Source organism: Chrysemys picta, chromosome 1 (genome assembly GCF_011386835.1).
Source record: "Chrysemys picta bellii isolate R12L10 chromosome 1, ASM1138683v2, whole genome shotgun sequence".
Taxonomy (NCBI): Eukaryota; Metazoa; Chordata; order Testudines; family Emydidae; genus Chrysemys; species Chrysemys picta.
Window position 1 is genome coordinate 195,190,204 of NC_088791.1, and position 24,561 is coordinate 195,214,764.

At 39.4% G+C, this 24,561-nt stretch overlaps 1 protein-coding gene across 16 annotated transcripts in view; it reads right to left on the bottom strand.

Moving 5' to 3' along the window:
* Positions 1-1,673: 1,673 nt before the first annotated feature.
* ERG (ETS transcription factor ERG) overlaps positions 1,674-24,561 on the bottom strand; it is a 215,664-nt gene continuing 192,776 nt past the window's right edge. For all 16 annotated transcript variants that reach the window (XM_024100507.3, XM_065577411.1, XM_024100506.3 and 13 more), the window contains 5 exons: positions 22,963-23,034; positions 15,889-15,957; positions 14,421-14,477; positions 6,735-6,782; positions 1,674-3,596 (listed from right to left, as the gene is read on the bottom strand). In XM_024100507.3, the coding sequence (XP_023956275.1) occupies positions 3,076-3,596; positions 6,735-6,782; positions 14,421-14,477; positions 15,889-15,957; positions 22,963-23,034 (767 nt within the window). In that variant the 3' untranslated portion in view covers positions 1,674-3,075. The remainder of the gene's footprint in view (positions 3,597-6,734; positions 6,783-14,420; positions 14,478-15,888; positions 15,958-22,962; positions 23,035-24,561) is intronic.

The following is a 24,561-nucleotide window of genomic DNA, read 5'->3' on the forward strand; positions in this document are numbered from 1 at the left end:
GCCCATCCTGGCTAACAGACATTGATGGACCTATCCTCCATGAATTTATCTAGTTTTTTTTTTAACCCTGTTATAGTCTTGGCCTTCACAACATCCTCTGGCAAAGAGTTCCACCGGTTGACTGTGTGTTGTGTGAAGAAATATTTCCTTTTGTTTGTTTTAAAGCTGCTTCTTATTAATTTCATTTGGTGACCCCTAGTTCTTGTGTTATGAGAAGGAGTAAATAGCATTTCCTTATTTACTTTCTCTACACCAGTCATTATTTTATAGACCTCAATCATACCTCCCCCCCCTTAGTCATCTCTTTTCCAAGCTGAGAAGCCGTCCCATACCCCTAATAATTTTTGTTGCACTTTTCTGAACCCTTTCCAATTTCAATATATCTTTTTTGAGATGCGGTGACCACATCTGCACGCAGTATTCAAGGTGTGGGCGTACCATGGATTTACATACAGGCAATAAGATATTTTCTGTCTTATTATCTATCCCTTTCTTAATGATTCCCAACATTCTGTTCGCTTTTTTGACTGTTGCTGCACATTGAGTGGATGTTTTCAGAGAACTATCCACAATGACTCCACGATCTCTTTCTTGAGTGGTAACAGCTAATTTAGACCCCATCATTTTATATGTATAATTTGGATTATGTTTTCCAATGTGCATTACTTTGCATTTATCAACATTGAATTTCATCTGCCATTTTTTTGCCCAGTCACACAGTTTTGAGAGATCCTTTTGTAGCTCTTTGCAGTCTGCCTGGCCTTAACTATCTTGAGTAGTTCTGTATCATCTGCAAATTTTGCCACCTCACTATTTATCTTTTTTTCCAGATCATCTATGAACATGTTGAATAGGACTGATCCCAGTACAGATCCCTGGGGGACACCGCTATTTACCTCTCTTCATTCTGAAAACTGACCATTTATACATATCTTTTAACCAGTTACCAATCCATGAGAGGACCTTCCCTCTTATCCCATGACAACTTACTTTGCTTAAGAACTTTTGGTGAGGGACCTTGTCAAAGGCTTTCTGAAAATCTAAGTACACTATATTCACTGGATCCCCCTTGTCCACATGCTTGTTGGCCCCCTCAAAGAATTCTAGTAGATTGGTGAGGCATGATTTCCCTTCACAAAAAACATATTGACTCTTCCCCAACATATTATGTTCATCTATATGTCTGACAATATTGTTCTTTAGTATAGTTTCAACCAGTTTACTCAGTACTGAAGTCAGGCTTACCGGCCTGTAATTGCTGGGATCACCTCTGGAGTGGTTATGTGATAATAGCAAGATTGTATGATAGTTAAACAAACTCTAATATAGTAGTAAGACGTAGGCTGGGATTTCTCATATGATGATGAAAAAGAATTTCTGGATCACAATCTTCCCCCAGTTCTAGACTTAATTTTCATGTTTGGCCACAAAGCCATCAAAAAATTTGGCACAGTTGACAATTTCCACTCAAGAGAATCTCAGGACAGAAACAACAGAGGTGCTGTAGGGCAGAATTCAGGTGTATTAACAGAACTGTGTGGATTTGTCCCTCATTTTCATGATTGCTAAAATTCATAAATAAATAAAAAAAATTAAAACAGAATATTTTAAAATATTTAAACCATTTAGGAAGAAGATCTTGGTCACTACAAATGCAAATACAGACTACAGTGTAAATCTGAATTGCCATGCTAGGCCAAGCTTATTTTATTACATACATTCTGCATTCTAAGTACTAATAAGTTCATAATGTAAACATTAAGCATACAGAGTTAAAATTCAAGGCCACAATATTTTTGATTGTCCCTTTTTTGTGTCTTTGGTTGGCCGAGATCAACTCGTAGTGTATAAATGCATAAGTTATATAATTATTATATAAAAAGGAAAAAAATAACATTGACTTGTATACTTCATTCTGACAAACGCACAGCGTTCGCGACTCGAAAAAGAAAAACTGGCGCCCGCCTCACAAAAATACTTACATGATATCTGATTTTGGCAGTTGGGGGTTGTCTCTTACCTTAAACCAGTAGAAAACAAACTCCCTTAATAATGAGGAGGTCCTAAATGTTACTTTTAAATATCAGACAATTCCAGTTTTACATTTTTTAAAGAGATGCATATTCTGATTTCTGAATTCTACTGCTTTTCCCTTTCTCCACTTAAAAAAAAAATCAAGTCTATTCCTTCTATAATACTGGGAATGGTATAATACTGATCAAAATATTTCTCAAATCCAAACAAGTAATTCTTTATAGTCCCAACACTACCAAGTTTTCAGTCTCTTCAGTATCTACTGGTAAAGAAGTTTCTTTTCTCCCATTCTCATCTTCGTCCGCCTCTTCCTCCTTTCTACTTCCTGTATCAGATGTAGGCCCTTGATCTACAATCATACTCTTGCCTTCCAGCACATTCTCAATTCCAATGTTTGGCTCAGGGTTCCTGTAGTATTGTCAAGGAATCTTAAAGCTTGGGTTGTCTTCACAGTTTGAAATAGCTGATACCTTTACAATGAATGGAATGCCTTTTGAGTTTAACCAAAAACAATGCTGTTGTATTCGAAATCAGCTTCCACACTCAACCAGTCTTTTTGATATGTTTCCATTTTTTTAAATACAGGTGGGTTTTTTTGGTTTGGGGTTTTTTTGTTTTTTGTTTTTTTGTTTTTTGTTTTTAATGAATTCATATACTGTATGTTAGGTCACTATAGAATGATCCTTATATTGCTGTAGTATAGTCCCAGTTTGCATTAGCAAGATATCAAACTTTACACAGAAGCTTATCAACTTTTTAAGACCACTTTCTTTTGTAGGTTGTCCTTATCATTTCATGCTTTTACCTACAACAGTCTTTTGTTGTTTGGTCCACAGATTCGATGCCCATATACATTACATTTTAGCATCTTTATACTTCTTGAATACTTTCCCTACTACAAAGAGTCTTTTTGACATTTTCCCACAAGTCAAACTTTTTCATGTCTCTTTAGGCATTTTTAATTCATGTTCTCCAATATAGTTCATCATAATTAATTGGGTACTATATTCCATGGAGAAGTGTCTCTTATTTTTTTCCTACTTAGTAGTAGGTGCCAAGGTGAGAAGGCATATGGGTGGCTGGAAGCCTAGTATTAGGGTAGATACTTCCAGTTGGTGAATTCCAGTATGTAGTAGGGGCAGCAAAAAAGCTGGAGGAAGTTACAGGTAAAGCAGGAGGATGGGGAGCTACAAAGTTCATCTTCTGAGGGTGTGCATGGTAGGGGCTCATGTAGGGTAGGTCTGTTGGATACTTATACATGGATGATTCTGGAGGATGAGGCTGGAGGGCCTGAGCTATTCCATGGAAGTCAAACTTGTAGGCATAACGCTTACCATGGACTTTAGTCATAATATTTTTGTCATAGTAGTAACGGAGTGCACGACTGAGTTTGTCATAGTTCATGTTGGGTTTGCTTTTCCTTTCTCCCCAGCGCCGGGCAACTTCATCGGGGTCAGTCATCTTGAACTCTCCATTGGTGCCCTCCCAGGTAATGCAATTGGAATTGGAGCTATCAGACAGGAGTTCCAGCAGAAACTGCCACAGTTGTATCTGTCCACTCCCTATGGTTGGGGGGGAAAAAGTGAAGAACCAATGACTAATAACATTAGAACATCAACACTTCCTGACCTTCACATATGAAATCCAAGTGCATTTTCACCACAGATCCCTAATTAGGAAATGTTGCAACTTCTGCTCCTGTCTCCCAGTCTAACTAGTGTCTCTCTCGCTCTCAAAAAAATAAAAATAAAAAAAAAATCTGCACAGCAGGGGCCATAATTTAAAGTATTGTTTTCCCTATTTTGACAGGCAAAATGCCATTATGTGCATATTTAATAATTATCTCATGTCATTTACTTTGGAAAATTGATGGTGAAATAATACAACACAGATATAGGAAACTAATCTCTAAAGTTCAGGACAAATAGCTTTCACTTGCATAATAATTTTCTTGTTCGCACAGTATCATTTTGCAACTAAATTTTCTCCATTATGGAATAAACCTACACAAAATGGAGAAGTTTAAAGAAAGCTGGATCTTTTCCAAACCATATCACCCATTTCCAATAGTTAGGGAAATGTAGAATGGAAACTCATTAGTTTGCTGTTGCATTGCATCTGACTGCATTGCACAGCATTTGAGAAAACAATTAAAAGGTCTATAAAGTGAGTTCTTGTAATTGTTCTCTGTCAAACAGGAGTGAAAACGACTGCTGAAGTTACGATTCCAAACACTGGTATTTCTCCCTTCTTTGGAAATTAAATCTTCAAGCGAAAGAAGTCGTGTTGTTTTTGACAACTTTGCAGTAGGTCTCTACACAACATTATACAAATAAAATACAAACCTTTTAAACAGTTGGCAGTAGTATTAGATAGGTCCTGCCACCAATATTCATGTAAAAAAGTAGTATTTTATGACAAAGCAGCGCTGATACTCTGTAACAGATTTCAATGCTCTGTATATTGCAGTCGCAATGTCAGCAGAATTTGCCAAACAGATTTTCGGTGCTAACTTCTAAGTACTCTATATCTCTGTCCAAAAATTACATTTTTTTAAAAAAGCAGATATGTGGGGCTAATAAATGAGCATTTTTTAAGAAAGTTTATAAGGGTGGACTATCATATCAATCTAAAGTCACATCTGAAATATATTAGCAGTTTATACTTCAGTGCAACTGAAACTTTTATTCTTTTAAATGATATTTATGCAAACTGTACTTAATGAATTTCTTCTGTTCCATTAACATGATTAAATAAACAAACAAACAAAAGAATCCATGGTATGAGCAAAGCACGCACTTTTAATGCATGAAATATAACTAGAGGATTAGAGTTTGAAAATCAATAAACAGTCCAGCACTGGACAAAACACAAATTTCTGAATAAACAATCCAACATATGTTTTAATATAAACACTTGCCTTCCAAATGTAATATATAATCATATGAAAATAAATGGTTTCTGTCAATTTCCTTTTAATGAGAGAGTAATTTCACCATTTTATAAATACACAAAACTTGTTAAAGTGCAGGAATAATAGTTTATAGAAATTCCATACCCGTGGCTCTCCTCAAATGTTAACATGTATCTCTATCCAGGGCATATCACATTAGCTGTTTTCACAATGCCATAGGCACAAGGCTAGCAAAAAGCCAGTTGATGCTATATGTGCTACGCTGGGATTTGCAAAGGAGTTTAAGGGAGTTAGATGCCCAACTTCCAATGAATTGTAATGGGATTTAGACACCTAACTCCCTTAGCCCTCTTGAAAACAGCGGTAATTCTCATTTGGTTTTTTATGGAATACAAAAATCTTTATCTTAAAATGCAATCTAAACTATAACTTTGTTTGATGTAACTATACCATACAGCTAAATGTAAGGGAAAAAGAACCTTTAGTGTTGAAATACTCCTAACCTAACCAGGTCACAACAATATCATCAAAAGAATCATCACGATGATTCAATCATTCTTATAGAAAGAAATCTTACTAACAATAGGAAAAGGGAGTAGAGAGAAAGGAGCATTCTACCATTTGGCTGCTAAAGAAGGGGTAACAGTATTTGGCATATGCATTGCTAATTTATCTCAGTTATATTGTTGTAAAACCAGACTGACTACAGTGGAGTCAGATTAACAATTAAATCAGTCCGGTCCATAGTATATCAATAACAGTTTACCAGGAAGCTCCCTCACCTTCTCCCCCGCCCCCCGCCCTTGCCTTTTAACATTATAGGCCATAGTTCAGATTGTGTTCAATAAGACAGTCCTGGATGGAATGCCATATTTAAACAAAATCATCTGATTTTTCTTGGAACTATAGCCTGCTTTTTTCAAGTGGGAGAATGTCTTTGAGACTTCTAACCCAGTTGTTTCTTTGCAGAAGGGATTCTGCTTTCCCATTTGCTCCCATTTACTGCTTGTCAGTTCATAAAGTTATTTGTTTAAAAGTCTCTTGTATTTGTCTAGTCTAGTACGTGGCATCATTTCTGCAAATAATAAAATCAATGTCAAAAAGAAATGCTCACTTAGTGGTTTTACTTGTGATATGAACCACTCAAAACCAATATTTTTGTAGCTGAGGACATCCTGGGCCAGATACTCAGTGAGGGTAAACTGGATGTTAAGTTTCACCAGCTGAGGATCTGGTCCCACGTATAGAACATACGAATAAAATGAACTGCCATTATTTAATATTTTGGATAGCATTTTTAATGGATTAAATATATTTCTAATAATAAAAAACACAGTTTGACTATGTGGACAGGGTCTAGGTCACTGGAGAAATCTGTCATGTTAGACACTGGCCAAATATTCACTGCTCTCTCCCTTCCTTTCTAATCTAATAATGGGACTAATTTTACCTGCCTTGTTCTCTTTGGATGAAATTCAACCCTGTGTAATGGGCCACTGCAAGTCCAATGCATTGCTTAAATCCCACTTAAACCCTCAAAATAAGGCTTAAGTACTGCATATGCCTTGCACTGACCCTCTGAATCAGTAAGACTATTCATATGATTACCAATCTTGCAATCCACTAGGTGCCATAAGCATGCACTGATTAATTCCTATTGATTTCAATGGGAGCTGAGAATGCTCACTGCATTGCTGAACCTTGCCTTCAATCTGTAACAGGTGATAGAGATAAAATGTAAAATTTGAAGAAAAATCATCCCTCAGGCAGCAAAATGCCTTCTCACCTGGATTTGCAAGACGGCTGCTGGTTGGTCCAAGAATCTGATATGGATCTAAAAAAATATGGACAAAAGAAACAAATTAAAAGGTTGTAATTACATAAAATCATTTTTGAAATTCCGGTGTTATTACAAAAGAGGCAAAAAACCCTACTTCAGAGTCTTTTTAACAAGTTGCAATATTCTGCATTTGTTTGCCAACAAAAGGACTATTATAAACAAAGTGAAATTATCACCCAGTTGTTTTAAAATGATAATTGATTTACTTAAGAACATTATTTTCTTGTGTTCTGAGTTCATTTTAATGAAAAGTGTTTTTAGAATAAGTTCTAAATGGCAAAACAAAGGACCAGATTTTCAAAACATGGCTGGAATTGAGTGCACGCAAATATGCATACACACCTCTTTGCACATGGAACTGTCACGGATACATACACAAATGCTCAGTCCACCCTAAGGATCTGCAAACTGTGTGGTATCACAGGAGATCTCCCTGCCCAGGTCCAGTGGTTAAAGTACATTGAAATAGGAAGGCACCAGCCAAGGAGGAAGAAGAGCTGTTGAGGGAGTGCAGTTTATCCAAAGCAAGGAGAGGAGGGTGAGTGCCCTTCTAGATTTAGCAGAAAAGGAGGAGTTGCCCCTTCCCATCCTTCCTTACTTTAAATCAGTGATACTCAGACTGAGGTTTGTGAGCCACAAATGGCTCTTTAATGTGTCTCCTGCATAGGGTAACCAGATAGCAACTGTGAAAAATCGGGACGGGGGTGGCAGGTAATAGGCACCTATATAAGAAAAAGTCCCAAAAAACAGGACTGTCCCTTTAAAAATGGGACATCTGGTCACCCTACTCCTGCATCTCTTTGCAGCACATGATATTAAAACAATGTGTGATTTAATCATTAACCAATCTAAGTTATTAACCAATCAGGATGCTTTTACTATGTTATTAGCCAATTGTAGTTCATAAGATAATAATACTTGGTCAGTCATTTTGCTGTGAGAATAATATATGTGATGCTGTCTAGCAGTTGCCAGCTCAAATCAGAGCCATAGGCCAATTCACTTTTGTGTGAATCTCAATGAAACATTATGTGGGCTAGTAGGCATAGGCCAATTCACTTGTTAGAACAAAGGGGGTTGTTATCACTTACATTTACATAGCATATGCCCCGGTAATTACATTTGCTTTAAATTAATGAAAACTAGTGAAATGCTAATGTTATTGCCTTCACTTATCTATAACCAGTTCTTGGCTATTACATTACATATATCTTATGTATACCCTATAATTAGATAACCTTAGATTTAAGTTTCAGAGTAGCAGCCGTGTTAGTCTGTATCCGCAAAAAGAACAGGAATACTCCTGTTAGATTTAAGTGTGTGTTAATGTTAAAATGTTTGGTGTGAACTTCGGGAAAACTAATGAAAGAATGTTATTTGCTGTTGCTCCTCAAAGAAACATTGCATATGTTAATGAAGGACTTAATGGCTGTGAATGAAGAAGCTTGTTCACTTCAAAGCCAGGGCCATTAAGTAACAATGGGAATTCACAGACTGTCTGCATTATTTATTCTTTCTCTAAGGAAGGACTCACATGGGTGAAGACACCTGTCAGATTGTCTCCTGGGGGAAGGATCTATGGCCTTCGCTACACTGGCGCTGTACAGTGCTGCAACTTGCTGCGCTCAGGGGTGTGAAAACGCCCCCTCTCCCGAGCGCAGCAAGTGCAATGCTGTAAAGCGCCAGTGTAATCAGAGCCTGCAGCGCTGCACGCTCTCTCGCAGCGCTGCAAGCTATTCCCCTCAGAGAGGTGGAGTACATACAGCGCTGGGAGAGAGCTCTCACAGTGCTGGCAGCGCGACTACACTTGCGCTTCACAGCGCTGCCGCGGCAGCGCTAGGAAGTCCCGAGTTTAGCCAAGGCCTATAGCAGGGGTTCTCAAACTGGAGGTTGGGACCCCTGAGGGGGTCGCAAGGTGATTACATGGGGGGTCGCGAGCTCTCAGCCTCCACCCCAAGCCCCGCTTTGCCTCCAGCATTTATAATGGTGTTAAATATATAAAAATGCTTTTAGTTTTAAGGGATTGTCACACTCAGAGGCTTGTTATGTGAAAGGGGTCACTAGTACAAAAGTTTGAGAACCACTGATCTATAAATACTGGTTTAAGGGAATGATCCTGCATCTCTGAACTATTTTGGATTCTAACAGGGTGGAATACTGAACAAGTGGACAGAGATGCCGGAATTACACTGGGCAACCCTGAGGAACTTTTGGAAATCTAGCAAATTACTACAACTCTCTTAACATTTTGGACTTGCAAGCTTTGACTCACTGGTTAATGAATTTTATCTGCTTTAACCTCTCAATTACTCTCATTTCTTTTCTTAGTTAATAAACCTTTAGTTGGTTTAAAGAGAAATTGGCTTCAGCGTTGTCTTTGGTGAGATCCAGACTACCAATTTGACTTGGGGTAAATGACTGGTCCTTTGGGGTAGGAAGTAACCTAATGTGATGTGTATTTGGCATACTGACCAATATCATAAAGTCTAGTTTGTCTGGATGGCAAAATGCACTGGAGAGCCTAAGGGAACTGTTTGTGACTCCATGGTAAGACTAATATAGTAATACAGGAATGCACATTTGTTACGGTCTTGGTGAAATCTATTATAGAACATACCACCAGTTTGGGGTGTCTGCCCTGTTTTCTGACAGTCTGATTTGAGATTGACACACTCAGTTCTGAGTCACATCAGACAGCGTGTCAATAGTTTAAACCTGCAAATGACCCATGTCCCACACTACATATAACAAAGTGACAGATCCTGCCCTAATGGTGCTTCCCCGCTCCTCCCCCTCCCTCCCAGAAAGTCCTAAGTGCAAAGTGCTGGGAGAGTGGGGAAGGAGCGGGGAAGGGCCGCGTCTCCACTCCTCCCCCTCCTTCCCAGAAAGTCCTAAGCACCGCCAAACAGCTGGTGGGTGGGGGGAGGAGTGGAGATGCAGTGTGCTCCGGAGAGGAGGTGGAGTGGGGGTGGGAAGAGGTGGGCCTGGAGCATCCCCCGGCAAAGTTGGCGCCTATTCTTCTCCAGGGAAACTGCCTCTGCTGCTGTGAAGGTGCTTACTAGAGTCCTTGCCTGCAGCGGGCTGTATCTGTGTGAGGTAAACCAGGAGCACTTCCCAACCACAGTACAGTACAGTACTGTACAGTATATAATGCCTTTTGACTGCCCCCCAAAAATTTCCTTGGAACCTAACCCCCCGCATTTACATTAAATCTTATGGGAAAATTGGATTTGTTTAACATCATTTCACTCAAAGTTGCATTTTTCAGGAACATAACAACGTTAAGTGAGGAGTTACTGTATATTTCTTGAAAGCCTTTGGAGGCCCGATTATATTAAACTAAGAAATGCTATTTTGACAAACAGCAATAATAATACTTCTCAAACCACATACATATAAACAATTCAAGCTAATGGAATGCAGTCATGCACATATTCTTATTTAGCTATAACAAAATCCAGAATAATGAAAAGTGCATTTAAAAAACACAGAATCGGTGTCCATCTGAATCCAGATTATGCTGCAGGTGTACTTCAGCTCCCATTTCTATAATTTTGCCATTAGTAAAAGCCATTACTGACTCAGAATTTTTGATGTACTTTCTCATTCAAGGGACAATAATGTAATACTATGGGTTTCTGTCCCATACAATGAACTAATTGCTTTACAGCCACAAAACTCATTCACCTTTCAAGATTACTTGAACATAATCTGATAAAACTGATACTTTCTCCTGATAGTTACCCAACAAAGTGAAAATCCTTCCAGCTTTCAGCCCTGTATTTCAGGAATCCAGGATTTCAAACTCTAGTAGGATTGTGTGAAGAATTCCAGTTTTATCTATATTTCTCCTAGATACTGAAATCTTCACTTCTGTACATTTTTCTGATGCTAATACTCCAGCCAGTCATTATGAACAGAATCCTTTGAAATCCTTAGATTCCACATTTTTGTACTTGAACTGAATATGCGTGCTCTGCTTAATAGCTCAATGATCCCCTTGAAGGCAACAAGACCCTTGTAAGAATTTGTTGTATCCACCAGGCAAAGTATTAACAACTTCAACAGAACTTTATTTACAGTGCAAGTCTCTTCTCCAAGCTGTAGCTGCACACTCTGTAACTCTCCCAGCCTCCTCAACTCCTCCCCCCTCCTTCCTGTTTCCTGTCCTTTCAGACTCCCAACAGCCAGTGCTCCCAGTTCTAATAATACAAGCAGCTTTTAAACACCACATTCCCTCCTCTCTTAAGAAACTTTCCAAATTAAAATAAACATTGTTGTTCTAACCCCAGGAACAAATATGAAACAAGACACTATACTGTTGGCAGGAATATTACACTGAAAACACTGTAGATACTACATAACATAGTCTTTAGTCCAGGCAGGTGGTCGTCTGAGTCTGACAGGCCGTCTCTCAAGCCCCGGTTCCAGTTCAATGTCTTGTTGTGTTGGTTCTACAGTGAAGTCATCCAATGCAGACTGGGTGTTGGCATAATCTCCTCTTGGTGCATAGGCAGGTGCAAGATAAGCAGCATTCCATACCCGCCCATCAGAAAGTAGATAGGTGTAAGGTCCCTTCTTCTCTATGATTTTAAGAGGAGCTGTGAATTTATGGTCCCCTTTGCGTAAGATTCCAGGTTTTCATATTCTAACAAAGGAACCACACTCAAACTTTGGTTCCTTAGCACCCCGCCATTTGTCTGTGAAAGCCTTAGACTTTGCTTGGTTCTGTTCAACTGTCTTTCTCTCAGCAGTACTTAGTGTCCTTGAAGCAAATGCAACAGTCCTCTCTGTGTTGTCCTCATGAAGTTGTGTGAGGACAGCCCCAAGTCCATAATCAGAAGCATCAGTAGTTACAATTGTGGGCAATGCGGGACTGAATAATGCAAGTACTGGACTATGTACAATCAAGTCTTTCACTCTTTTGAAACTAATTTGTGCATCCGTTGTCCACACTAAGGTTGAACTTCTCCGTAATAATTCTCGTAATGGTTCAATGACAGAAGCATAATTGGGAATGAATTTTGCATACCAGGAGCTAAGACCCAAGAAGGAATGTAAGGTTTGCAAATCTGTTGGAGGAGGAGCATTTGAAATTGCCAGGATATGATCTGGATCAGGTTTTAGTCCAGCCAGTGAAATTGTATGCCCCAGAAAGGAAAGTTCAGTTTGTCTAAATTTGCATTTGGACCTATTGAGCTTGAGGCCTGCTTTGCTGATGCAGTTTAGTACAGACTGCAGGTTATTGTCATGCTCCTCAGTAGTATTTCCAGACACAATAATATAATCCAAATAGCACTGAACTCCATGTTGATTCTTCAGAATCAATTACATCATTTTTTGGAAGGCACTTGGGGCTGATGCGAGACCTTATGGAACACGTTTAAAACGAAATAGTCCCTCATGTGTAATAAATGCTGTGAGGTCTCTGCTATCTTCATGCAACATAACCTGGTGGTATGCGCTCTGCAAATCAAGAGTAGAAAACATCTTTGCTCCACGGAATTCTGCAAATACTTCTTCTATGTGAGGAAGAGGATGGCTGTCAATCACAATAGCTTTATTTGGCTCCCTTAAGTCCACACAAAGGCGAATGTCTCCACCCTTCTGCGTTACTACTATAGGTGAAACCCATTCTGAGGAGTTAATCTCTTCAATAATGTCCTTTTGAACAAGTTTTCTAAGTTCCTCTGAAACAGCTTCCGTGACTGAAAATGGTAAGCGTCGTAATTTCTGTCATACAGGCATCACATTATTCCACATTTCAACTTTATGCAGAAACCCATAAGTACAGCCGAGTTTCTCCTCAACCTGGAGTTGGGTCCCAGATGAAACTGGTGTGTGTACCGCAAGAGTGCTTTGCTGAGGAAGATCAATTCGTCCATTAACTACCCTGAGAGTTAAAGCAGCTAATAAATCTCTGCCAAGGATATCAGTGCCTTTGTGGACAATGTAGAACTCCGCAGTTACACAGCGATCTCCAAAAGTACTATTGCTGGCAGGCAGCCATGTACTGGAATATGGTTTTTCAAATAGCACACCAAGTGAAGTTTGGGTTCAGTAAGAGGGACATCTTTAAAGTAATGCAAATAGATGGAATCAGGTAGTATAGATACTGCTGAGCCAGTGTCCAACATTAGCTGAATAGAGTGTGATTTGCCTGAGGGTATGGCAGAAACATTTACAGTGCACTTTATCTGTTCTGTAATATGTGCAGTAGTGATTTTGTCTACACTCAGCACAGTAACATCTGGTATTGTAATTGTATGCACCTGTTGATTGAACTGGCTACTGCGACATACTTTAGCAAAATGCCCAATCTTTTTGCAATGATTGCACTGAGCTACTTTTGCTGGACATCCTGTGTAGCTTGCAAGATGTTGTGGGAATCCACAGCGAAAGCATGCTTTTACTGTATTTTGCATTTGCTGGCTGAGTGGCTTTTCATTAGTTTTCCTTTTGCAATTGTTTGTCTGCAGTGATAGTGAACTTTTCTGCAAAGGAGTCACAGCCTGGACTGGGCCTCTTGTACCCTGGCTCATTATTTTGGCTTCTGCTGTAGCTGACTCAATCTGAGTAGCAATGGTTACTGCTTTTTCTAGTGTAAGTTGTGGTTCTAGAAGTAAGCGTTCTCTTACACGAAGCATGGTTGTTTTCTCAATGAGCTGGTCTCTAATCATCTCATCTGCCATATTCCCAAAGTCACACATTGCAATCAGACTCCTCAGGGATGCAACATACTGCATTATAGTCTCCCCTGGTTTCTGCTCACGCTGGCGAAATCTGTAGCGATTAGCTATTACATTCACTTTTGGCATAAAAAAGTTCTTTAATGCAGTGAGTGCAGTCTCATATTTATCATCTGCAAGGGGAAAAGTGTAAAATATACACTGCCCTTCTGCTCCAAGGCAGTGGATTAGCAGAGCACGCTTTCTTACTTCAGAAATCTCTGTAGCACGGATTGCAAGCAGATAAGTCTCAAACATACGGATCCAGGCAGTAAAAGCAATTGGAGGCTCACCTGGGCTTTGCAGAAAGGGTGCAGGTGGGTTCAGAGGCAGACGATCCCATCCTCATCGCCAAAACGTTGTATCCACCAGGCAAAGTATTAACAACTTCAACAGAACTTTATTTACAGTGCAAGTCTCTTCTCCAAGCTGTAGCTGCACACTCTGTAACTCTCCCAGCTTCCTCAACTCCTCCCCCATCCTTCCTGTTTCCTGTCCTTTCAGTCTCCCAACAGCCAGTGCTCCCAGTTCTAATAATACAAGCAGCATCTAAACACCACAGAATTACTAAAAGAAAGTCACAATGAGCTGTGACAGTATGTTGGCAACTTGGAGGTCCACCACATCCAACTTTCCTGCAAATTGTTAATTTGTATTCTTGAATCTTTGATTTGTAAATCACGGGGGGTCTCAGTTTGAGTCACCTGTACACCCAAGACATGAATACACAATTCAGCCACCATGGAGGATGCTGCAATGAGCCCAGCCACTATGAGGGGATCTCTGCTAATTGCTTGCGTCTGCTCTTGTAGTTGGCTATTTGTTGGCAGACTACAGTGCACTTCAGATCACATTTAATATATTCCATTTAACCCAGATCCAACTTAAATAAAGTTACACATACCTAACTGAGGTCGCTGGTCTTCTGTTTTGGGCACTGTTGATGATGATGGTTGGGTAGCTGAAAATAGAAAAATTCATACATTTATCTATTTTTTCTAGTTTCAAAATCAGTCACCAAAACTGTCTTACATTGGATGGACCAAAGTAATCACTGGCACAATAAGAGTCAACTCACTGGACTTCAACAGCTCAGCACTTGGTGATGTCAACTATGAGATTTGTCCTGATATGTTAAACTGATCTGACTTATTCATGCTCCCATTAAAATAAATGCAAACATGCCTGTGACTTCAATAAGAGCAGGTTTGGGCCCTACTGGAAGGACATAGTTGTTACTGATAATTACATCTGGCATAATATTCACATGTTTATTGGACTTGTCTGCTAAGACAGTATCAAATATGAGAAATTCTAAAGCAGAAAGTCTTCAGCTTGAGGCAAGTTCTGTCACTATTTGACTTTTTCCAACACGACATATATCTGTTGTTTCCTGTCAGAGATACTGATGTAGGGTGGAGAAGAAACAATGAATGTCTCCTAAATAACGTACATGTAAAGTTACTTTTTGGAGGGAGCATATACTGTATAAATCGCAAAGAAGTGCCTCTGTTCTTCCTTATACGTGACTAACCCATGCAGGGGAGAGGAAAATCTATGAGTTCTAATGATTTACAGATAGTGTTTCCTCTGAATTCTTCCATTGTGGTAGAGGAGGGGTGTCTGTGTGGTTTCCCTCTCCCCCAATAGAAGAAGCTAGTGTTTTAACCCCTTTTTCCTTGTGGATCTCATGGCATCCACTGGCAATAAGGGGCTTGCACTGTGCTCTCCTGCAGGTTGGGGTGGGGAGAATCCAGAGAGTCCAGCTATGGCCTGCTCCCTCCAACTTTGTGGAGCTAGAATCCCAGACAGTCCCCCTGAAGGAGCTTTCTTGGAGTGGGAAGGGAAGGGGACCATTCCACAGAGGCAGAGCTCCCCCTTAGACTCCTCTCTGCTTGCAGTCATAGAAGAGAAAATGGGACCCCAAACCTCAAAGAACAAACTTTAGAAGGAATACTCAAATCACTTTTAAAACATTTCAACTACTCAGTAAGTATTAATCTATTTTTTCTACAGAGTCTACAGTGCTTACACTCTATATCTCTGTTTGATTTATTGGTAGAGCTGAGGATCTTACATTGATCCAAACTCTTACTACTTTTCTTTTCCCGAGTAATATCAAAAATAGGCCTACAGTAGGTGGATTTTCAAATTTGGGTGCCTAAGTTTAAAACACCCAAATTCTTATTTAAATTCTCAGACCAGCCCTTTGATACTCAAGTACCAGTTTCACACACCCAAATAATAGTTTGAATACCCAAACGCAGAATTCTGCGGCATAACATAGGTGTTCAAGTTTGAATTCTATTTCCAGAGGAGATACCCCTGACATGAATTAGGCCCCTATGCTAGAAAGTAAGCAGATGCTTAACCTTTTGATTGAGGAGCAGGGTGACTATGACTTGTCCATGCAGACCTTCTGGCTTGTTCATACGATAAATCTGTAGAGAAAAATAAATTGTCTTAAGTATATATGGCATAAAGTGTGACACATTCTTAATGGCTAAATCACTGGACATGGGAAGGTTATGGAAATGAGAAGGATCCCCATTGCCACGCCCCTGATCCTTTTAGTCATCTCTCACCCTGACAGCTGCATCCTGCCCTCCCTAACTACCTGCCTCTTTCCTTTCTCCCCTGCAGTCTACTCACCATGCCACTGCAAAAATATCTTCACCCTCCCCCATTGCTGTGACCATGTCTCTTCTCTGGCTTCTTGTCTCCTTCCACCTCACATTCACATGTATTGTCCTCACCTTCCAGGATCTCCACAACTCTTCTCTTGCCTTTAACATCTTCCTCCCCCCCCCCTCCTTCCACACACACACACACACACACTTCCACTGGGATGTAGGGGAAGGGACTGAGCAGGCACTTTGACAGCTCATGCTAGAGCCTGGCTGGCTGGAGTGGGTTCAAGGATCCATGGGGGTTGGAGACAGGAGTAAGTGTTAGTCACTCAAGTGAGATTTCCCATCACTGTGCGTCAGATGAAAGTCTCTTCTACCATTCATTGTTTTAAGAAAATGGATTTTGGTCTTTTTGCTGCCTTGTTAGTCTGCTGCTGTCACTCCTCGAGATGAGGCTCCGTAGCTGCTGTTTGCAATGTGGAAGGCTTGAGAGCTATATATGGTCACATCCAGTGAGTATATTAGTGGGGACAGTATAGTACTGGTCTTGTTATTATGATGTTCCACTAAGTAACTACTAAGACTTTTGATAAACTTCATTTTCTTTTATTTAATGTGATGTAACTTTTTAATAAAGAAATTATTTATTCTTATTCATCACAGAGCATTTGGAAGGATTTGCTCTGTTACTGAGGCAATGGCTAGTCCTGATATCCTTTGGACCCAGTGGGGCTATGTTAAATATCCTGTACCTCTGCTATACCTACATCTCTGCCCTTGTCTCCTACTTTTTCCTGTGCATGTGCCCTTTACTCTCTTAACTCTGCTGCCTTCATTTGCCTTTTGTTCTCCCACCTATGGCTCCTTCTTTTATTCTTACACTGGATACAGCATTTCTCCTCTTGTGCACCAAGCAATCTCACTCTCCTTTTTCAGAATCATTCACAAAACCCACCTCTTTTTGGCTAACAGTTAACTGATGGCTTACACTTGAGTATTCCCCATTGTCATTCCCATAAAAACAATTTCAAATAGTTGCTAAAAGAAACGGAAACACCCTACAAGTTAACATGACAATGGCAGCTCACATGTCTGTAACCCTCACAGTGCAATGCCACGCAACCACTTCAGTAGGTGGGAAACAATGGGCTGGGCGGCAGTGACTGGGACAGCCCCAGTTGAATGGGGATGGAGGACACACAGTGAGGGGACACAGGAGTGTCCAGCCACTCATTGGCTGGCTTGGGGATGAAGGGAGCTATGTGGTTCCTTGTCCTCCCCTTTCATTAATTTCAACCTTAGTTTGGGCCATATGGAGCCTCTTTTTGCTCTGCTCCACTAGCTATAATATATATAATATACTAACTTTGGGCCTGCTTTGAGAGCTCAAGAAAGGAAATAAAATACACCTATTGCCAAATCAGTGCTGTATTAAGGTAGGAGCATAGACTCCTTTGGATGGATGGCAGATTCTTAATAGTGTCTTAGCTTTCTTTTAGAAAGGTTGACAGTCTTTAAAAATGCAATCAGGTAGGAAGTAGTGAACCAGCTGAGAAGGCAGTTTGACTCTGAGTGTGGCTTTTGTATATCTGCCCATTCTCAGACACTACTAGAGAGCGAATTGAATGGAAACAAAGTGTAATATGTAATTCACAACCAAATTGCCTTTAATTTATTTAGTCTGTTTGGCTTGAGTGTATAACTGGCACTGCCATCACTGTGGTCTGATGGAATCTTACACTCTCAAAATTTCGGTTTTGCTGAGATATACACTTTTTGTTCTGTATTATATTTTAAGTAACTGTGCCTTGTTATCCTTGATTTTTCTACTTTTATACCACATTCTTCTCTTGTGGAAACATGGAGAATTGGAGAAAATAGTGCTAACTGTATAGGTATTTATCCCTGATCTGAGTAACTGTATACAGTACTATTATAATTATTTATTATAGTACAGTATAGTCGCACCCAGAAGCCCCAATCAAATTGGGATCCAATTGTGCTCAGTACCATTAAAGCATATAGTTAGAGATAGTCTTCTCCCTGGAGAACTTACCATCCAAAAGGAAAACGAAAACAGACAAAGTTTCAAATTGTGTGCTGTGCCCAGCTTCTACTGCACACAGCGGAAACGGAGGGGGTGCTGTCAGGGAGCTGATCCTGATCCTCTGGCCAGCTCTGGATGAAGATTAGAGCAGCCTGGGGGCTACTCTAAACAAGTGCTAGGTGGCTATGATCCACAATGGATCATAAGCCAGCTGAGGACTGTCAGAGTGCCACCTACTTCATCCACTCCCCTTAGCTTGCTGCTGCCAGCCTTGTCATACCTATATCCTCCACCTAGAAGCCCTGTGCACCAGGAAGCATCGTGGGAGGTGCACAAGCTGGCTATGCTGCACCTGCTGAGAACCCTTCCACGCTGGTGGTATTCCCAGCCAGGGGTATGTGACCAGTGTGTGCAACATCTTGAGCTGGGCCAAGAATCTAGCCCAGAGGGATGAGGAGTAGGACACAATATACAAGCAAAGCGGGGAAAAGGTGTTGTCAGGTACACGTGTTGGTAGTTCCAATTTTTCCTAACCCTTCACTCTCCCACAAAGAAGGTAGGAAAGGGGAAAAACATGAAACTAATGAGATATGTGCCTGTCACCAGCTAGTCTGCCCTCCTTCCCATTCTTTGTTTGCTTTCTTGAGAGGGAGGGGGAGGGGGAGGACCTCGGATTGTAAACTCTTGTGTAACTGTATATAAAGGGAAGTTGCATGGCACTTGTGCATCTGCATAGAAGTGCTAGTTGTTAGGATTTTATTTTTAAAATACCACATACCTGAAATTCATTAAATAGCATAAATTTAGTACTGTGAGAAAACTCTTGAGTCAAGAGGCAAAATACATCCTCATATGGTTGTGTGACTACGCCCTCTTTTAAAGGAAAGATCCAGCTCTCAGGCCTACTTAAAACAGCATCAAAATTAAGACTTCATTCTTAGTTCAGGATCTGGGAGTTTATTTGAACAATGATTTGTATTTTGTTAAACATATTGCTATCATAGATAAGCAGGTCTGTTTTTACTCATGAAAAATGGGAACATTATGTCCTTATCTAGAACAGATCTTGTAATTCACTCTGGTTTGATGAGACATTTAGGTAATCCCATATTAGTCCTTCCTGAGCTACTACAGTGTATCACTTTTAACTTGGAAAAAATTCCTGGTATTCTATTACCAGGACAGCTGAAGAAATATGACTTTGTCATTCTAATTCTTCAGGAACCTCACTCACTTCCTATTCTCCATTATATTCATTTAACAATGGTGATTGTTTAATTTTGATTCACTCTCTGGAATTGCTTCCCAATGTTTGGCTGATGCATTTTTACTTTAGCATCCTCTATGCCTCTTTTTCTTTTTACTTGTAATCAATGACTGCCTCAAGGATAATCACATCTACTCTTGTTATTAGAAAAAGGACATTTAGTTATGGAATAGCTTCTCTGTAGAAGTTAGGCTGTCCCCATTCTACTTAAGATTTGGACCTTGTCTGAAAACTAGAGTTACCAGGAATTTTCTGCTGAAGTGATTTTTCAACAGAAAATACAATTTCTGAAACATCAAGAGTTTCTGTTGGAAATTTCTGTTTTACTCAATTGTTTTGATTTTCTGTTGGGAAAAATCAAATGAAATCTTACATTTTAGATCAGTTGGACCCAAACTGAAATATTTTGGTTGACTGAACTGACCCAAAACATTTCATTTTGAATCAGTTCAACATTATACTGCATCTCCCTTTGGTGTTGCATAGCCTCCTGGGAGCTATAGTTCTCTGCTCTGGGCTGGGCTCCCTGGCTAGACTACATCTCCCATGAAGCAATGTGGTTTCCCTTCTGACCAAGCCCTGTGGTGTACCATGGGGGAGGAGAGAGCATGACGACAGTGGGCATAATACAATTTTATTGTATATTGTATAACTCTTGTATGTGTTATTTCAGGGATCATATTAATGTATTTGATCATGTTTTAAACATACCTTTATCAAAATTCTTGATTCACAGAATAAACAACAAATAATTAATAAAAATACAGACAGAAAGGAAATACATATATAAGAAATTACTTTCATTTTATGTAAGGAAATCATATTTGATTCTCCTGTGTTAAAAAACATAAAAAGATGAATGAACCATCCAGAGGAGTATGCACTAAGGATAGATACATAGGAATTGCCATACTGGCAAAGTCCTGTGTTCCATCTAGCCTGCTATTCTGTTTCCAGCTATTCAGAGGAAGACTGAAGACTCCACACAGTAGACAGATGTGAGCTAATCTTCCTCCCAATGTAGTCTTCTCCTACCCCTATTAGTTAGAGATTAGTGAGAGCTCTGAAGCATCAGGTTTTATCTGATATAATTTTGTGTTTGCAATTACTACTCTAATTGAATATTCTTGTTAGCCATATAAATGTTCAATCTCTCTTTGAATCTTGCTAAGCTCTGTGCTTCAACAACATCTCATGACAACGAGGTCCAAAGTCTACTCATGTGTTGTATGACAAAGTATTTCCTTTTATCAGTTTTGAATTTGCTTCCTCTCAGTTTCATTGAATGTCCTCTCATTCTTGTATTGAGACACATGGAAAATAGAAGTTCCCAATCCACCTTTTCTAAACCACTCATTATTTTGTAATAGTTCTATCATGTACCTCTCATCAGGGCCGGCTCCAGGGTTTTGGCCGCCCCAAGCAGCCAAAAAAAAAAAAGCTGTGATTGCGATCTGTGGCGGCAATTTGGCGGGAGGTCCTTCGCTCTGAGCGGGAGTGAGGGACCGTCCGCTGGACGTGCCGCCCCTCTCCGGAGCGGCCGCCCTAAGCACCTGCTTGCCAGGCTGGTGCCTGGAGCTGGCACTGCCTCTCATTGGTCATCTCCTATCTAAGGTAAAAAATCCCTGACTTACCAATTGCTCACTATAGGAGAGCTTTTCCAGGGTTTTAACCATTCTCATCACTTCTCTCTAAATGCCCGCTAATTCTGCAAATATAATTCTGGAGATGGGGTGACCAGTACTGAACAAAATATTCCAAATGAAGCGGAACTCTTGATTTATATAGAGGCACAATAATCTTTTCCATATCATTCTCCACCCTGTTCCTTATACAGCTTAACATTTTGTTAGTTTTTTTGACAGCAGTTGTACACTGAGCAGAGGTCTCCATTGAGCAGTCCATAGTGATGCCCAGGTCCTTTTCCCTGAATTAATGAGGTTAATCTAAAACTCAGTATAGGAATAGTTCAAATTTTCCCCTCCAATGCGCATTATATTGCATTTATCAACATTCACTTTCATCAGCCATTGTACTGCCCATTCACTTAGCTTGGTTAATTCCCACTGAAGTTCCTCACAGTTCTCTCTGGATTTAACAAACCTAAATAATTTTGTGCCATTTGCAAATTTTGCTTCCTCACTTTTGTCACAGATTTTGTCACCATCCTTTTCCAGATCATTAAACATCAGTCATCCTAATTGAACTGTGCGGCACCTACTGTTAACCTCTTGTCACGATGAGAGTTGATCATTTGTTCCTATTTTTAGCATTCTGTCTTAGCCCGTTTTTGATCCATGACAATATTTTGCCACTCATCCCATTACTACTCAATTTCTTTAGTAACCTCTAGTGAGGGGCTTTGTTTAAGGTCTTTTGAAAGTCTAAATGAATTATGTCAACTGGTTCTTCTATATCTAATACTTTATTGATATCACTAAAGTGAGGCATGATTTTCCTTGCAGAAATTGTGCCAGTTGGACCCTATTATATTATGAACTTCTACATTTTTTTTTGTTATTTAATTTTTAACTATCATTTCAACCAATGCAAGATTTAGTGGTGATTAATTTCCTGGATTACTATCTAGAGCATTTTTAAAATATACATACACAATTTGCTATCCTGCAATCCTCTGGTGTACTAGCTGTTTTAGTTAGAGATTGCATATCTTTACTAGCAGCTCAGTCACTTCAATTTTAAGTCCCTTCAGTATTCCTGGATATATACCACCTGGTGACTTATTGCTTTTTAATCACTTTCTTCTGTTGCCTCAATCCCTGCTAGTACCTGCTCTTTATTATTGGAAAAGCAAAGGTCCAGGCTAGGTATCTTCCCAACACCCTCAGTGGTGAAGAAATCCTGTCGCTTCTTAGTATTGTTCTTTACTTCCTTCATTATTCCCTTTACCCCTGGTGATCTAGCAGACCCACATATTCTGTCATTGGCTTCCCACTTCTGATATACTTAAAGAATCTCTTGTTGTTTGTTTTTATGCTTTTATACCCTTGTATCTAGTTATTTTGTCTCAAAAATACACAGTAAACAAAGAGAGAAGAAACAAATAATAATACTAATACCACACTCTTACATAGCACTTACTCCACGAGATCTCAAAGCCCTTCACAAAGGAGGTCAGTATCATTATCCTCGTTTTACAGATGGGAAAACTGAGGCACAGACAGGTGAAGTGACTTGCCCAAGATCACTCAGCAGGCCAATGGAATGTGCTAGGAACAGAACCGAGATCTCCTGAGTACCAGCCCACTGCTCTATCCACTAGGCCACACTGCCTCAAAAACAGATGATTATAGAAAAACAGACTCATTAAACTGCTCCTCCCTCCCACTTCATCCCACACAGGGGACCATATATACCTATAGATATATATTACTCAACATTTATATACAGTGCTATTTTATAGGAGACATCTGAAGGAGAAAGAAAGAGGGGTAGTGAGAGTGAGCAAGATCACATCACATAAAAAGATCATCATTCATACCTGGCCTGGTTGTAATTCTTTGTGTTGCTTCTGGATAAACTGAAGTATTTGGGAAAATAAAAGCTGCACCCCCTGCAGGAAAAAGTGGAGACAAAACACATAAGGACTGTTTTTTCCACAGTCAGTGCTGTCAGTGGTAAGTGTATTTCAGCCGATCAATGTATTTGAATGAAGCATATGAATAAATGTTTTGTCACCCAGGAGTGAGGTTTATAGGGCCTGATTCTAGTCTCATTTACATCAGTGTAAATCCATTCAAATTAGTGGAGATACCTCAGTGTAAACCAAGGTAAGTAAGAAGAGAATTAAGTCCAAAATTTTTAAATTAAGAAAAACTGGATTTCAGCAGGTTTCATAGCTGTTGTGAAGTGCAATTTATGTTGCCTTATGTTTATTTAGTGTGTACATCTCCCTAACCTGTGGATATTTTCAGCAGATAACCTAGGGCCTGATCCAAAGCCCATGGAAGTCAGTAGGAGTCTTTTCATTTACTTCCATGGACTTTGGATCAGTCTCTCAGAGAATTAATTCTTGGTGTATAGTGAAACATTGTAAAAATAACCAGTTTGATGCAGGAAATGATGTCTGACTATTTCAGGAATTTAAATAGCTCTAACCATGTAACAGATTTATAGTTATCATGGTTGGAAATCTGAAAGAAATCTAAGGGGATTATGTGACTTTTAAAAGTTGGACACTAATCCCCTCAGGCTCCTTTGAAGTTCCCACCCCAGATTTTTATACAAACAGAATCAAACAGAACAAATATTATTATTTCTTTTTCTTACATACTGTATGATATTGCTGACATAAATGTCATCTATGTAGCTGTAGTGTATCAATAATCCCAGTGAAGTAAATGCCGATTATTTTGTTTTGGGCAGAGAAACTAATAAATCTCAACACCATTGCAATTACACAGAAAAAGGTAACAGGGACTCACTGAGAAACTACTGGATAACTGTGCAGGGAAATTCATTGCTAAATTAGGATTGTGACTGACAGAGATGGAAAAGACCCTCAAGTCCATCTACTTTTAAAATGAAATTTAAGGGCTGTTCCAAAGTCCATTAAAGTGAATGGAGAGGCTCCGTCTGACTTGAATGGACTTTGGATCAAACCTAGCAGCCCTAGATAGAGGATATATTGGATATGAAACATTTGATCTTAGCAAAGAGCATTAATATGCTGTAATTTTGCAGGGAAACAGTGCTAATTATTATAGTGAAGGAGAAAAATTACAGAATATTTCACATTCTTTTTGATATTAGCTTTTCCATTTCTTAAATAGTTGTTATTTCTGGTCACTGTAGGTAACTAATACCCTCAGGCATGATAACGTGATATTCAAAACTTGTATTTAAACAAATTATAATACATAGCATTCCATGTCACCCTCTGTTACGCAACTGCTAGAACAAAACAAAACTTCCACTGATTTCTTTTTATAAATATTTTGAGTGAAATCTTGTAACATCATATAATTTTGCAGAAGAAATATACTTTTAAGGAGTGTTTCATATTCATTTCCTACTTCTCCAGGGTGGCTCATAGAAGGGTGAATAGTAACTTTTTTTAAAAAATTTAAATAAGATCTAA